This window comes from Sceloporus undulatus, chromosome 3, assembly GCF_019175285.1.
Source record: "Sceloporus undulatus isolate JIND9_A2432 ecotype Alabama chromosome 3, SceUnd_v1.1, whole genome shotgun sequence".
NCBI lineage: Eukaryota > Metazoa > Chordata > Lepidosauria > Squamata > Phrynosomatidae > Sceloporus > Sceloporus undulatus.
In genome coordinates this window covers 212,120,236-212,136,840 of record NC_056524.1, presented here as the reverse complement: position 1 = coordinate 212,136,840, position 16,605 = coordinate 212,120,236, and the positions used below count along the sequence as shown (strand labels likewise).

The 16,605-nt window shown below is 42.7% G+C and overlaps 1 protein-coding gene across 4 annotated transcripts in view; it reads left to right on the top strand.

Annotated features, from left to right (window-relative positions):
- The window catches only part of OGA (O-GlcNAcase), a 55,367-nt gene extending 39,396 nt beyond the window's left edge, over nucleotides 1-15,971 (top strand). For 3 of the 4 annotated variants that reach the window (XM_042461091.1, XM_042461092.1, XM_042461093.1), the window contains exons 13-16: nucleotides 4,486-4,571; nucleotides 7,262-7,454; nucleotides 9,285-9,444; nucleotides 12,562-15,971. In XM_042461091.1, coding sequence (XP_042317025.1) covers nucleotides 4,486-4,571; nucleotides 7,262-7,454; nucleotides 9,285-9,444; nucleotides 12,562-12,698 — 576 coding nt within the window. In that variant the 3' untranslated portion in view covers nucleotides 12,699-15,971. Of the gene's footprint in view, nucleotides 1-4,485; nucleotides 4,572-7,261; nucleotides 7,455-9,284; nucleotides 9,445-12,561 lie in introns of those variants that run through there. The other variant, XM_042461094.1, reaches the window with a different exon arrangement.
- Nucleotides 15,972-16,605: the final 634 nt, after the last annotated feature.

The window sequence follows — 16,605 nt, the reverse complement described above, 5'->3', positions numbered from 1 at the left end:
TTTCTCGACTTTCTGAGTGGAACCAGACCATACAGTCGGCTTCTGCCTTCTCCCGGCAAGTGCGCCCCTCGCTCCCGGTACGGTAACCACTCAGGCCCTCTTGGCCTCCTTTTTCTCCACGTCATTCGGCATGGCAAAAAAACCCTCCCCCCCCCCCAACCAGGGTAGATCCAACCAGTCTTCGGACTACCAGTAACAGCGCTTCCCTCACCAACAGCAAGGGAAACACCAACAAAACCAGAAGTACAAGCAACCCTTTCATAACAAGGATGCAGAACAAAGCAAGCACCGCTTCTGAAGCTCCCCAGCGCACTCTGTTCTGTCAGCTCCCTTTGGGGATTGCCTGGCCCACTTCCACCACTCTTGGGCCTCCACAACATCCGACTCCTGGTTGCTTTCCATCGTCTTTAGGGGTTATGCCCTGGAGCTGCAGTCCTCTTCCCCAAGGGGTATCATTCTCACCACTCCCAGTTCAGACACCCTTCTTGACGAAGTGCGCTCCTTGCTTCAAAAATGGGCCATCGAGCCCGGACCCAACATTTCCTCTTCTCTTGATACTTCATCATCTCCAAAGCCACAGGCGGCCTCCATCCCATCCTGGACTTGTGCTTCCTGGACTCTTTCATTGCCTACAAGCATTTCCGTATGGTAACCTTGGCTTCTATTTTGCCTCTCCTGCAGGAGTCAGACTGGTTTGCCACCTTGGATCGTCAGTATGTCATCAGCATCCGAGAGGACCACCGGGACCTTCTCACCTTTTCTGTCGGCCCCGATTGCTTTCGGTACCGAATACTGCCCTTTGGACTTTCTACTGCACCGAGAGTGTTCACAAAGTGCATGGCGGTCATAACCGCATATCTCTTCCCTCGACGACTGGTTGTTCGTGGCCCCATCCAGACCGATGCTCCTCTCCCACCTTGAGTCAGCATTCTCTCTCCTTCACCACATGGGACTCATGATCAACAAGGAAAAGTCCACCCTCTGCCCAAACCAGCAGGTGCACTTCATAGGAGCCACCTTGGACTCCATGACCTGCAGAGCATACCTTCCTCACGACAGGTTCTTCAACCTCAGGTCTGCAATTTGTTGCTGCCTTGCCTTTCGGCGCATCACTCCACAAACAGCTCAGGTCACCCTCGGCCATATGGCATCCACCACATATGTCACACCGTGGGCCCGTCTCCACATGCGTCCCTTCCAGTTGTGGCTCCTCTTGGTCTTCAACCCAGCCTTCAATGATCCACGCAAGTGGCTCACTGTTCCAAAGCCTGTCGCTCGCTCTCTCCACTGGTAGCTCGACCCACATCAATGCGCTCGAGATGCTAGCAGTTCAGAAGGCACTGAAGGCCTTCGAACTCTCCCTGCGAAACCTTATTGTCATCCTCCTCATGGACAACACGACTGATTTATTACATCAACAAGCGGGGCGGCACCAGGTTGGCCACCCTTCTCGGCCTCATCCTTCAAATTTGGAACTGGTGCATCCAGAGACGGATCACCCTGCAAGCCATACATCTCCCTGGAGAGGAGAACAAGCTTGCAGACAAACTGAGCAGAGCTCCGGACTCCTGTCACGAGTGGCAACTGAACCCTCAGGTTGCCCTCCGCCTTTTTTCTCTGTGGGGAACGCCAGACATCGACCTTTTTGCCTCTCATCTCAACAGTCACTGCGACCACTTCTGTTCCAGGATCCCTTCACCTCAGTCCCAGGGGACACCTCCCTCTTCCAGTGGTCCGGCAAAAAATTCTACACCCTACCCCCATTTCCTGTGCTCACCAGAGTGGTAGCAAAGCTACGCACAGACAGATCGGACACGATCCTGATCACCCCTTGGTGGCTGAGACATCTCTCCAACAACCAATTCTGGCCTCTGCCATTCCATCCCAAACTTCTTGACCCTTCACAACGGTCGGGTTCACCACCCCGACGTGGACACTCTCTGTTGCGTGGCGTGGAGGATTTGGCCCTGACCCGACTCTCAGTACCGGTCCGAGAAATCATCCTGGCTTCCCGAAAGCCTTCCACTCAGTGCTCCTACGTTCCTCAAATGGGCTAAATTTTTGGCTTTCTTGTCCTCAGCAGGAGTCACCTCTTCCGAGGTCACTGTCTCTGTTGTTTTGGATTTTCTCCACCACTTCTCAGCAGCCGTACTCTCCATTTTGTCCTTAAAATGCTACCTCGTGGCCATCTGTGCCCACTTCCAATTTTCCGGCTGCCCATCCTTCTTCACTGACCTGCTCGTGAAGAAATAATTCAAAGGCCTAGCCAACCTAAGACCGCTGGTAGTGATCCCGAGCCCCGCTTGGGACCTCCAGCTCATCTTGGCAGCACTCGCTACCTCACTCTTTGAACCTCTGGCTTCCTGTGACCTCAGGCTCCTCACCTGGAAGATAGCCTTCTTGTTAGCCATCACCTCAGCACGCTGGGCCAGTGAACTCTGTGCCCTCCGTACAGATTCTCCATACCTGAAAATTTTTAAGGACAAGGTTGTCCACCGTCCGGACATTTCCTTTCCACCAAAGGTTTTGTCCCCCTTTCATCTTAGTCAAGACATCATGCTCCCAACGCTAGCCCTGAACCTGACCACCGACACTGAGCGCAGGCTCCACTCTGTTGATGTCAGGCAGGCGCTAGCCGTCTACCTCAACAGGACTGTGTCCTCTCGTCATTCCCCCAGACTTTTCGTCTGCTACTCCAACCCCAAAATGGGACTTCCAGTCACACCTCAACATTTATCCAAATGGGTGACTTCCACAATGCTCCTCTTTTATGAGATTTTTCGGAAAACTCCGCCTGCTCGAATTCGAGCCCATTCCACCAGGGCGGTAGCTTCATCTTCAGCCTTCCTCCGGAATTCCCTTGGAGGACATTTGCAAGGCTGCGGTATGGTCACAATCTCTGACCTTTATCAAGCACTATAGACTTGATGCCAGATACCGACGTGAAGCAGTCTTTGGCAGAGCTGTTCTCTCCTAAGGTTAGTTGGCACCTGTCAAATAACTGACATACTGTTTTTCTGGTTTAATAATTTATTTATTGCCAGGACACTCCCTCCTCCACAGAGGACTAAGCTTGCTAGTCTAACCCATTTGTGTGCTTCGCAGAGACCACAAAGAAGAAGGACAGGTTGCTTACCTGTAACTGTAGTTCTTCGAGTGGTCATCTGCGAATCCAGACAAATCCCGCCCATCCTCTCCTCTCTCTTCCTTGTCTGTTCTTATAGCAGACCTTTTTGGAACTGAGAAAGTGCAGGAAGACATCCTGCCTATATAGAGGGTGGGCAGAGGTACCGCCAAAAAGTCTTTCCTAGCGATTCCAGTAGGATCCGGAAATGCTGCGCAGGCGCAGAATAACCCCTTTGTGTGGATTCGCAGATGACCACTCGAAGAACTACAGTTACAGGTAAGCAACCTGTCCTTAACCTCCTCCTCTCTATTTGTCTTATATGAAAAGGTGCTACCTACATTTTATATCTTGTGAATTAAGGCTGTAGTCTACTGCACACTTGGGATTAAATCCCTTTGAACCAGATACTACATGCTTTGTGTAAACAGACAAAATGGGCTATAGGAAAGAGACTTTTCTCCCAACATTGCTCAGCTTTCTAAGGCCACTAATAAATCTCCAAGATTGAAGATTTTATTTTGAGAATGGGAGAGACAGAGCAAAATTAATGTAACAGGACACTTGACCAGTACAGTACAGTCATTTTTCAAATATTTAAATATATCCATGTCTCAAGTAGTTTGATCCCCCCCCCCCCAAAAAAAAGCAAACTATTTTTGCTGGGGGTGCTTATTTATGTCTCATATTTGTATCCTGTTCTTTCTCCAAGGACATCAGCGAAACTAATAGGGTTGTTTTAATACTCTCCTAAAAACATTCAACAGTTTTCGTGGTTGTGAGATACACGTTGAACCTAAATTTCCCTACTATAACCAGTATACTATTTACTAAATCACGTTGTTATCTTCAGTGTCTATCAGCTATAAGCAGCTATGGATTCTTGGAATTTAATGAAGGAATCAATGGCGAGTTACAGACCGCCCAAAACGGGTGGGCTGCTGCTGCCGCTGCCACCGCCTGTTGCGTCCAAAAACAGCAGTGGCCAAACCGCGCGGTTCCCGGGCACAGCCAGAAAGAAGCGCCAAAATGGTGCCGCGAGGCACTAGTTGCGCACTCACGGCATCACTTACACCAAGCGACGTCCAGACGCTATGCGCCTGCAGCATCAAAATTGCGCCCCCCCCCCCCCGTGTGGCCATTTTGTACGGACTCGGTCTGTACTAGGGTTGAGGGGCGTCAGGAAGTGACGCCCCTTCTCAACCCTAACACGCCCCTTCCTAACCCTAGCACGCCCCTTTGGCGTGTCTGTAACGCGCCAATATGTATTGGGTTTTTTAGTAGGACACCAGGGCTTCCAATGTGAGATAACAAGAGAATATGCCAGGGGGAGAAATTATACATTTTATTATGTCCTTTAGGCATCTGTCTACAAGATTTGCAGAGAAATGTATGATGATGGAACTGATCAGCCTTTCCATAGCCAGCCAGACCTAATTGGAGACAAGTATGTATGCTAAATATACATATTGTATTTATGTAGTAATAGTGTACCTCTTGCTGTTGATACAGTGTTCAAAACAACCGGGGAAAAGCAGGAATCTTCAGTGTGTTTCCAACCAAACAGAGTACAAAACATTTTTTTTGTAGGCTTGTGACTAGGTCTGTCACCATTTTTAGCACCTAAATATTGATAAAAATGCTTTCCATAGTGTAATGGAGGCAGCTTTCAGAGTTTTGCTGACTTCATGGAAGAATGGACTTCTACTTAAAATACTTGAGAGTGTAAAAATGCATAAGGAGCAGAGCAGAGGGGACATCAATGGAAGGCTATAGCTAAATAAAACTAGGTTGAGTCACAATATCATCCTATTTAGATTAACAGCCAGTTCCTTCAGACCCTAGAGATGATATATTCATGTCAGGATATGAAAATAAATATCTAAATTATCTGAAAATACAGCTTCTTCTTTTTTTATCCCAACTAGTACAATGCAGCACTGCCAAAAAAATCAAATATGTATATGTCTCCCATTCTCCACCAGCCTATGTCAGTGGGAACAGTTCAGCAATTTTATTTTATTCTCCACCCTCTTAAGTAGCGCAAATCTAACCTTTGCACATCGAGAAACAAAGAAGGTTCTTCCTTCTTTGTGAGCTGTGACTACCCATTGATCTTCCTCCTTTGTCCAGACCTGCAGGTGACAACACCCAGATATCCATCACTTCTCAAATACTTTGGTGCACACTCTAGAAAATATAGTGGCACCAAATGTTATGCTGTTAATGATATCTACCATCTGTATGGAAGAGGCCTCACCAGCTCACAGAACCAACAGATTCTTTGAAGCCTTCTGTTTCATCAGTCTCCAATTTTTATATGAAGTCCTTAAGTCCCATCACCATCCATGCGGGTCCTAATTATATCTCAGTCTATTCAGGGTGTGACAAACAGACCATTCAATCAATATGAAGCTTAATAATCTGTTGGTCATGCTTTGGAAGTTTATATGCTACTATTTTGTGAAAATTGAATGTGAGGACCAGCAAAAAAACATGTAAAATGAAGTCGTACAAGTGCTTGCAAAGCCACAAGTTATTGATTCATATAGCATGGTCTGTATATAGAATATAAACAATAAGCAGTTCCCCAGAAGACTGTACTTTGGCCATACAGTAAAGTCTAATATATCAGTGGTCCTGGAAAGAACATCCATGATCTTTTCTTGTGCGTTTAAACCATGTTTCATTGGTTTGATTGCAATGTGAAATCATCAGTGCATAAGTGTAGAAGTTGGAAAGTTACTCTTTGAAAGTAATTAGTTACTGTTCTGATTCCAATTGCTATTATAGCAATAGCAAGTACATTTCTATAGCACTTATCAGTGCACTTAAGCACTCCCTAAGCTGTTAACAATGTGTAAGCTTATTGCCCCCAAAAAGCTGGTTACTCATTTTAATGACCTTGGAGGGATGGCAGGCTGAGTTGACCCTGGAGCCCTTGGCTGGTACAGTGCTCCCTCGGGTTACGAAATTAATTCGTTCCGCTGCGCCGTTCGTAACCCGATGCATTTCGCAAGCCGAAAAGGGCTTTCCGTTAGCGCTGGCAAGCCGCGCGTTTGAATTTCGCGCCGAAAAAAATTCGTAACCCAAAAAAAACTTCGTATCCCGGAACAGTTTTTTCCAATGGAACTTTTTCGTATCCCGGAAATTTCGTAACGCGATCAATTCGTATCCCAGGGTACCACTGTATTGAATTCACAACCTTGCGACTGTGAGTGGCTGCAGTACCAGTATTTAACCACTGCACCACCAGGGCTCATTTTGACAGTAGTTGTTATTTCCTGCTTCTTAAAAGGAGCTAGAATACTTAATTTTTAATTTTTAAAAAATACATACAGTGGTACCTCGGGTTACGAAATTAATTCGTTCCGCGGCTAATTTCGCAACCCGAAAAACCTTCGTAAGCCGAATTGCCATAGGCGCTAATGGAAAAATAGCTCTCTGCTGCCCTCCGGTGGCGGAAAATAGCGCCGAGGTTTTTTCGTAACCCGAAGAAACCTTCGTAAGCCGAAACAATAAATCCCTATGGGATTTTTTCGTATCCCGAAAAATTCGTAAGCTGGGTAATTCGTATCCCGGGGTACCACTGTATTACAAAAGACATAATCTTCCATAAATATTAAATGATATAGATGGTTTGTTCATAGACTGAAAACTTTATAACTTAAATTATAATGATTCTGTTCATTAATTCATTTATCTTAATTTGTTTCTTCCTTATGGATAAAAAGAGAATTCTTTACTGGTTTAATTGTTCTGTAGATGCATTATGTGGGTATTAAAGCTTAAGGTAACAAATTGAAAATAGCATTTCTTATACATTACTTTTAAAAGTAAACATACCTCTATCCTATTTTAATATTAACACTGCCATGTTTTAAATTGTTTGTGTAACAACTAATGTTTGCTTTGATACTTCTAAGCAGGGGCTTTTTAGGGTATGGTGGGTGCTGGCTATTTAGTAACTCATTATTCATAAAACAATGTGTAATTTTAAAAGTTTTTTATGCATACATGTTATGTTTTTGAATAACATTCCAGGTTCTCCAAGTAATGCATAAATTACCCAATGTGACGTGACATGATTTCTGTTTTGTCAGCTCCAGACTCATCTGACCTTTCCTTTCTTCTCAGGCTGGTAGGTGGCTTGCTGTCCCTCAGCCCAGATTACTGCTTTGTCTTGGAGGATGAAGATGGCATCTGTGGCTATGCTCTGGGTACTGTTGATGTAACACCCTTCATTAAGAAGTGCAAAATTGCCTGGATTCCTTTCATGCAGGAGAAATATAGCAAGCCAAGCAGTGATAAGGAGTTATCAGAGGCAGAGGTTAGTCATGCCTGTGTATGTTTCTCTGCCCATGCTTCTCCTCTTTATTGCCTTTACATTTGTGAGAACATTGGTCGAAAACACACTGCAGAAATAACCCAGTTTGAGACTGCTTTAACTGCTGTGGCTTAGGGCTAGAGAATTCTGGGAACTGGAGGGAGAGAGAGGAAGGCCAACTCCATTGGGTCTAGCCAGAGTAAGAAGAAAGGCCCTCACTCCAGTCCATCAACTGGACTTGATCTCCTTCCTCACTGCCATTCCCTTCTGCTCCTTCATGGTCTCTGTGCCTCACACTAGGGTTTTGTGCCTGTGCAGAGACTCCATTCAGAAAGCTGAAAAGCTGAGTAGATTGGCAGGAGCCCTGCCACCTCCTGCGTACTGAGCATGCCCAAGCCTGCCAATCTAGCTCCCTCTCTCAGTTCTCTTTCATCTGCTGCAAGAGAAACACTCCTTTTGGATTGCTCTGCAGTTGAGTACTCCCGTGTACGGTAGAGTCCGTTTATTCTCTGATTCTTCATTTTGTGTTGTGAGCATTGGCCTACACAAAGCTTTGAAGAATTTCTTGAAGCAAGGTCAGGGAACTGTCTAATTTAACCATTTGTAAGCCGCTGTGAGAGCATTTGTGGCTGAAGAGTGGGGTTTAAATACTTCAAATAAATAAATTGTGTGAAACATTTAGCCTTCTCTGTTAGAGAGCTCAGGTGCATTTCCCCAGATTAAATAGCACTAAACCAAGGCAGTTAAAGCGGTCTCAAACTGGATTATTTCTGCAGTGTGTTTTGGACCACTGTTCCATGAACCTTTCCATTGTCAAGGCCTTAGTACAATACATAAAATAATTACAATGTTCAAAGCAAGAAGATTCTAGAATCAATCTTTTTATGTACTTTAAGCTTTGCTTGATGTACTGCAGAATTTTGGGGTTTTGTTACGTGTCTGATTGCCTAAGAATAATATGTGACCAGAATCCAATTTTGTCCTTGCCTCGATGGAAGAAATTTCAGAGCACACATTTTTGTCCTTCCTGCGCGGCCTCTGCTTGCACTCAGTATCCACTGTGGAGGTCTGGGAAAACTAGCCAGAGCAGATTTGTGATTGGTATGGGAAGCTGGAGGCCAGGGAGAGTGTTCTTTTGTGGAGATTGAGAGCTGGGTCAAAGGAGTTAATTGCATTAAGACAGTCATTGACAGGCGAGACGCCATCTGAAGTCAAAGCTGAAAACCAAGACATGGAGAAATATATCTGGGTGTCATCAGCGTACTGATAACACCCCGCCCCATTCCTCCGGATGATCTCTCCCAGCAGCTTCATATAAATGTTGAAAAGCATCGAGAACAGGATGGCACCTTGTGGGACACCACAATTAAGCTCTTTCCTTGCCGAGCAACGGTCCCCAAGCACCACTCTCTGGAATCTGCCTGAGAGGAAGGAACAGAACCACTGAAGCGCAGTGACTCCTATTCCTCACCGCAGGTGATTCAAAAGGATATCATGATCTATAGGGTCAAACGCCGCTGAGAGGTCCAGTAGCACCAGCAGGGTCACACTGCCCCTGTCGATGCCCAGATGAAGGTGATCAGCCAGAGCAACCATGGCAGTCTCCACCCCAAATTCTGTCCTAAAGCCAGTTTGAAATGGATTGAGATAATCGGTTTCCTCCAATAATGCACTGCATTTAGCAATGTCATGTTGTTGTATTAATATGGAAGTCCAGTGATTGGTATAGCTCTGTACAAAGGTCCTTCTTTGGCAAGTGCACAAAATGTTATCAGAAAATATCACTGAACAGGGTTTGATGCAGAAAGATTGTTTTTATTCTGTATTTTGTAGAAAATCATGCTAAGCTTCCATGAGGAGCAGGAAGTTCTGCCAGAAACATTCCTTGCCAATTTCCCATCATTGATAAAGATTGATATCCACAAAAAGGTGACTGATCCAAGTGTGGCTAAAAGCATGATGGCCTGTCTGCTTTCTTCTCTCAAGGCAAATGGTAAGCTTCTCCTGCTGACTCCTCCAGCTACTAAGATATTAATGTTTTCAATTCTTTGTGGTCTCTGTAATTCACACAAATGAGTTTTATTGCACCTGCATAGTAAATTACTTCTAGAGCAGCTACATAAGATTTTTGCAGGAACCTGCCCACCCTGAGGTTTTGTGTGTGTGTGTGTATGTGTGTATGTGTGTGTAAATCCCTTCCCACCATTTACCCTTAGTTCCTTTTGGACTGCCACTGCAGCAGCATCACTAGGAACACTCTTCTTGCTTTCATTTTCATTTTCATTTTTGAATTGCTTTTGACTACAGTTTTTGGAATTTCTTTGGCTACCTTTGATGGTGTGATTAAAGGCTTCAGATTAACAGGGTAGGACTTGGACATAAAATATTTACAATGTGGCTCACCCTTTGCTTATGGCTTGGCTGAAGTAAAAGTGTCATTGCGAGCCACGCTTTCACCTTTCGGGCACTCAAATTGGCATTAAGATTTTTTATTTTATTTTATTTTATATTTTTTGGTGCCAAGCTGATTTACTGGGGACAGTGTCTAACACTTAGAACATCCGGGAAGAACCTGTTGGAAATACCATCTTCCAGATGTGTCTCCACATCCTAGAGGGCTTTTTCTGTAGTAGCCTCGCGGATCTGGAATAGTCTTCCCGAGGAGCTCTGTTTTATGACCCACCTGGAATCATTTAAAAAGAGACTTAAAACCTTTCTCTTTTGCCAAGCCTTCCCCTCTGTAGAATGAATAGTATTTTCAATGTGATTGATTCCCTGCCTTACCCTGCTGTAAGTTGTCCATAGAGTTTGTAGAATTTTATATTGGAGTTTATTTATCCTGTTTTTATGAAATTGTGTAATGGTTTTTAATTAGTCTGTAACCCCGCTTCGATCCTATGGGAGGAGAGGCAGGGAAACACAAATAAAATTATTATTATTATTATTATTATTATTATTATTATTATTATTATTGGCGAGATATTGGAATCCTCAATGTTGGTTTGAGTCTCTGTCACTCCTCCTAGACAGCTTCAGGCTGTAATACAGGAGATGATATGGCATAGGCCTCTTCCATCTATTCTTTCACATGTCCATCATTCTCCATGTGCAGCTCATTGTTGTTTTTGATGGACAGTGTCATCCTCTTGATCTCCAAAGTACCATCAGGCTCGGGACTGGCATTGATATCATAAGGCTTGGGATAGACTTAGAGAATTCCATGGTCAGTACCTATAGTCATATTCCAGATACGACACTCCAATGCTATGGACCCTCTCCCTCTTTGATTATATTATCTGATGACTAGTTGTGATGCATCGATTTCTTTGCTGGCATGACACTCCCACCTCCTATATTTAGTAGCTTGCTAGTCTCCTATTTGTGTGAATCACAGAGACTACAAAGAGGGAGGACAGCTTGTTTTCCTGTAACTGTAGTTCTACTACAGGTCATCTGTATAGGTCATCTTCTGTGAATTCACACAACCCTGCCCATCCTCCTCTCATTGTGTCCTGCTATCCTTAGGTCTTTGGCTGTTTTTTTTTTTAATTTTTTATTTTTTTGCCACATCCATGGAACTAAGGAGAAATGGCTGGAAGGGTGATATATATTGTGTTGAGGTAGGGATTACTGCCAAAAATCATATGTAATTGTTCTAGAAGGTTCTGAATGATGGACTGCCCAGGTGCAGTAAAACCAATTTGTATGAATTCACAGATGACCACTGAAAGAACTACAGTTACAAGTAAGCAACCTGTCCTTTTCAGCCATGGACATCTATTTAATTAATAGTAATACAGAACTGAATCATTGCATGTTGCAAACACATTTTAATAGTACATCATCATGAGTTGCTACTTTGTCAGCATATACAACAGCCTCAAAACTGAGCAATAGCACATACAAGGTTTTTTTTAATTAAGAACAGAAAATTGTTAGTTTTTATCATCCCTTGATTATTGTTCCAGTATAGGAGTGTGCCACATTTATATACAGTTCATCCTCCCCATATGTGAGGGATCTGTTCCGGACCCACCCACCCCTGCATATGGGGAAAAGAGCGTATTCTCAAGCCCCGTAGAAAATAACGGGGCACGTGCTTGTGGTGGGGCACGAGTACGCCCTCATTATTTCTGCCGGGGCTTGCCTTCCACCTAAGCTCAAAGCCACGGAAGACAAGCCCATCTATAAGGAAGGCTGGCTGTACTACCACCTTGCAGATTATAACAAGGCTCTAATAAAGCACTTCTAGATGCCCACATCATCCTCAGATATCTTAGACAGTGATAAACAGTGGGCCCTCCACATTTGCAGGAGTTAGGATTACAGGATCCCGTGAAAGTGGAAAAAATGCAATCACTATTTTTTAACCTAAGAGAACACCTCTCTAGGAATCTCTTAAGTCCTCCAGCACTACAGACATTGACCATAGAATTGCACTGGAAGACCAACAAATTCCTAGAGAAGTGTACTCTCTACAAATCTCTAGGTCCTCCAGTGTGACTTTTGGTGGAAGTTTACTATAGAATTGCACTGGAGGACCTAGAGATTCCTAGAGAGAACATATTAATCAAATACGTGAATAATTAAATCAGCCAAAGTCAAATCAGCAAATGTGGACTGTATTTGAACTATTGTACGTGTATCAGGTACAGTAGTAAATTGCACGGTGGTAGAAATGATGAATCTCCAGGTGGTGAAAATCCAGCAAGCCAAGCGACTAGTTTCAAATGTCCAAGTGGGTTTTGGGTGTCCTAGAGAGCAGGTAACATATTAAATGCCCAAATTATTGGGTATTTTGGGAGGGGCATGCATTAACTATTTCACTGAATTCTTGCTAGGAAAGCAAAAAGTCATTTTTTGCTTTCTGTAATGTCTAAAGTGCTGCAACTTTTGCAGTATAACTGGCATGGGGACTAAAATACCAGATTGATAAGTGCATGGATGTCTTTGTCCACTCAATGTACACTTGGTTTTTACCTTCAGTCGGAAATGAACAATGAATTCTAAGCAGATGATGAGTGACATTTACCAAGATTTGCAAAGCTTCAGCTTTATTATAGTAATTCTTTTCTTGTTCTACTCTTTCCTCAACATTTCCCTTCTTTAGGTTCCCGTGGTGCATTCTGTGAAGTCCGACCAGATGATAAAAGAATCCTGGAATTTTATAGCAAGTTGGGATGCTTTGAAATAGCTAAAATGGAGGGATTTCCAAAAGATGTTGTTATCCTTGGAAGGAGCTTGTAAGGAGATTGCCAGTCAACATTTCATACTGTAATCACCTAACTGTTGGAGAGTGGTGAGCCTGAAGTTTATCTTATTGTCTGTCAATGCAAAGGCAGCAGTCAGCTGGCCTGACAGATATTATATGAAAAAATCATCACTCACTCTCTCTGAGATGCTGCTCAAAACACCAACTGATATTGGTCATCCTCATTTCTGGTCTAAAGCCAAGTGCCAAGGAATACTGCATATGATGTAGCCTTGGGAAGAGATCTGCATGAGTTCTGAAAGAGGTACTGGTACAGTTCATATACCCACCTCTGTATTCAACAGAATGGCTGTCTTCTCCATTTCCCCTCTGTCATGATATGGGATTTTCCTTTTGCAGAAGGAAGTTGATTGACTATCAAAAAATGAATACGGACAACTCCGGGCTTTGTTGGCTGTCATGTTTACTGATAGGGAAATGAATGGTCATTGCCTCTAAAGAATATTGGTTAAGCTTTGTGCTTTGTAGGGATAAACTGTGCATTTGTCTGTGGCAAAGTCACTCCGTGGCAGAAGTGTAAATTTCAGTGTGTAAATATATATAAACTTGCTGTATGCTGACACTTTGTGTTTAATCGTTTTGTAATTATTTTGCTTTCCAAAGCAAAGTGGTATTGTTTTGAGACAGCACTTTTGAATAATGTTTAGCCACAGAGGCTGAAGCCAACTTCGCTGCTGGCCTCTTCTGCTGTGCCTCACATCCTTCACTAGAAATGTTGGTTTTATGAAAAGAAGAGTGCTAATTTGGAAGGATTATTCCTTAATTAAAAGATAAATTCTCAAAAGGTGGAATAAATATCTCCTACGGGGGGGGGGGAGGGAAACTGGTTAGAGGACAATCCAGGAAGATAATTATTGCCAGTCAATTGACCATCCATACTGGTTGAGAGGAAGAGGAGAGTACTGTGGGTTGCAGCTCCCCTTTCCCCTGAGGAAAGGCAGTCAAGTTACATCGGGGTCTTCAGGCCATGCATGTTTATGACAGACTTTTATGTGGACAAAATAAGCACATTTTACAAATAATTTAAGTAGCTGACTAATTTTAACATTACGGCTTGTTCCAAACATACAAAGATCTTACCAAAATCTGACAAGTGGAACCTGCATGGCTAGGAATTCTAGTAAGGAGCTAGGCGAGTTAGTACTATTCCATTTAAAGCCTTGTTCCCACAAGGTAATCGGCCAACACCACACCTCATTTCTTTCACTTGCTGTACCAACTGTATTTGCTTCCTTTGAAAATACTGCTTTTAGGAAGGATGGAAGTTGAGTTGACTTTTTTAAAAAACCCTGCCTCTGTGTAGACTTTGAAGAAAGTTTATATACTTTTTCAAATAGCAATTTATTGCCAGTGCAGTATGCAGCCTCCTTTGAGAAGCTGGTGTTTGGCCTTGATTATAGTTACACTCACAGGTGGATTTTCACTGTGTGGACAGTTTTAATAACAGAGTATTTAAACCCAGCAAGAACATTTCGCTTAGGGGACTGAGACACTGAATTGTGATGATAAATCTTGTATAATCCCAAGATGACTGTTACAAGTTTGCTCTGGCTTTGAATACATGCAGAGAACCTGGCCACTTCATGTAGTTTTAATTAGATTTCAAAAAGAAGAAAAATGTATTTAAGACATTATTCATTTTGGAGGAGAGGTCTTGATTTTTCTACTGTTAACATAAACTCTTATAAAATTATCACTGTTTTAAGTTAATTGTATGATAGTCTTGAAAATGTGGGTCAGTCCCTTGCTATGCGGTTGTAAAGCAATACATTGACACAGCTTTCAAGGCTATCAGGTTTCATTGCATACAGTTGGAATACCACTTTCATGACTATCTTTGGATCTACTGTATCTGTAGCAGAACAACAGACTTTGTAAAATTGTATTTGGAGACCATGTGAGAAATAGAATAAATTGCAAAGTTGAATGTAAATACATGTCTCTGTATAATATTGCAGAATGAGGAAAGTGGGTGGAGAAGGATATTGTTCATGATATGCTTTAGAGCAGTCTACTGATTATATGGCAGAGGTGAATAGTTTATAATGGCCTCAGTTCCTTAACCTGTCCCCAGTGTACAACAAATATGCTTCTGAACTGTGTTCATTGCCTCTTAAGTCTAAATGTGCTGTTGTAAATGTGCTGTTCTGAAAATGTAATACAAACTCACGGCTAGCTGTGTTGACCACAAAACAAATGTGGACTTCAGAGCTGTAGGGGTTTATTTTGAAGTTGGCCAAACTTAAGTTTATATCTAGAAGTCACAAAACATATTTTGAAATAAAAAAGGGTTAGCCCAATTAAAAGCCTTTGAAGCTAGGATACTGGTTCCTTACTGCAGATTGTTTTGAAGGAAAGGGAAAAGAGACAGGAGAGCTACATAGGATCATGAAACATACAGAATATATTGCCTGAAAATTGTTTTCCTTTTTTTAAATTTGTTCATACTACATATTTTAAAACTTAAGTAAATCTACTAGACATTTGCTTTTTAAAAATCTTTCTACAAGGTGGCTGAGTATACAGTATGCTCTTTTTTCTCCAGCCTGCTCTAGAATGAGAATAGCATATAACAGCATGAAGAGCAGAATTAGTGACTGTTGTATTTATTTATGAGACTAATTGAAGTATAATCAAATTTCCATGCACACACTGAGAATTCTGTACAGCACATGAGTCAAAGTGGTAAAGGGCTTTTGAGGGTCTGATAGCCTTTTCTAACAACTCTTTTTTTTCTTGTTCTGTTACATAGCAGTAAAGAGCATGATGAACACCAGTACATTAGTCTTGTGTAACATTGGTAACTATTGTTAAATCATTGTGTCAGAGTAACTGATTACCAGGTAGATTATGAAGAAATCTTAGGAGCAATTCAAGAGGCCATTGTTTGCCTGTTTGGATGGCTTAACTCCCTATTATGTAGCCTTGCTGCTCTCAAAGAGACATCTGACATGAAGCTTCTTTTTCCTAAGAATGCCACCTGTACACCTTCCTAGTTGTTGCAGGTGAGCATGTCAGACCTTATCTTTCTCCCAATCCCACAAGGTTTATATTGAGATACATGGAAAACTGCCTTTTCCTGAACATCATCAGGGTCCACTGCTAATCGCATGTAAGTTGACCTGCTGTTAGGTTATGCAAAATCCAAAGTGGTTTGTTCCTTTTTGCTTTTGTTTGTCTGATCTTTCTTCCATTTTATATTTTTTAATCCCATATTCCTTACCTAAAATAAAATCTTCAATTTGGAACCTGGGAGTGAGTGTTACTTTTGAGAGTGCCTTTATCTAGAGGTGGCAAGTGTGCTGAACTTGGCTACAGTGATCTATGCATTTATTACCTTTTGACTAGACTGCTATGCTGCTGATGTTGTTGTGAGCTTTCAAGTTGTTTCTGATTTATAATGACCCTAAGGTGAACCTATCATGGGCTTTTCTTGGCAAGATTTGTTCAGAGGGGCTTTACCATTGCTTTCTCTTGAGGCTGAGAGGCTTGCCCTTGGTCAGATTTACATGGAGGAGCAGGGATTTGGTCCCCCAGAGCTCTAGTCCAACACTCAGAAACCATTGCACCATGCTGTACAGTGTGCTTGCAGACACTGCTGTGCTGCCCTTAAAAATGTCAAGAACCTACTGTTTTTTGCAAAATGCAATTGATAGGTTGTTGTCTGGTGTCTACAGATCTATGTCACTGATCCTGGACCAATTGAACACTGGCTTCCAGTTTGTTTCTGAGATCTGTCTAAGATGCTGGGTTTGCCCTGTGTGCATGTACCTTGAAGTCTTTTCCAACTTAACACAATCCTAACTCCTAAGGCAAACCTATCATGGTAAGATTTCTTTGTAAGATTTGGCCAGAGGTTTGCCATTGCCTTTCCTCTGAGGC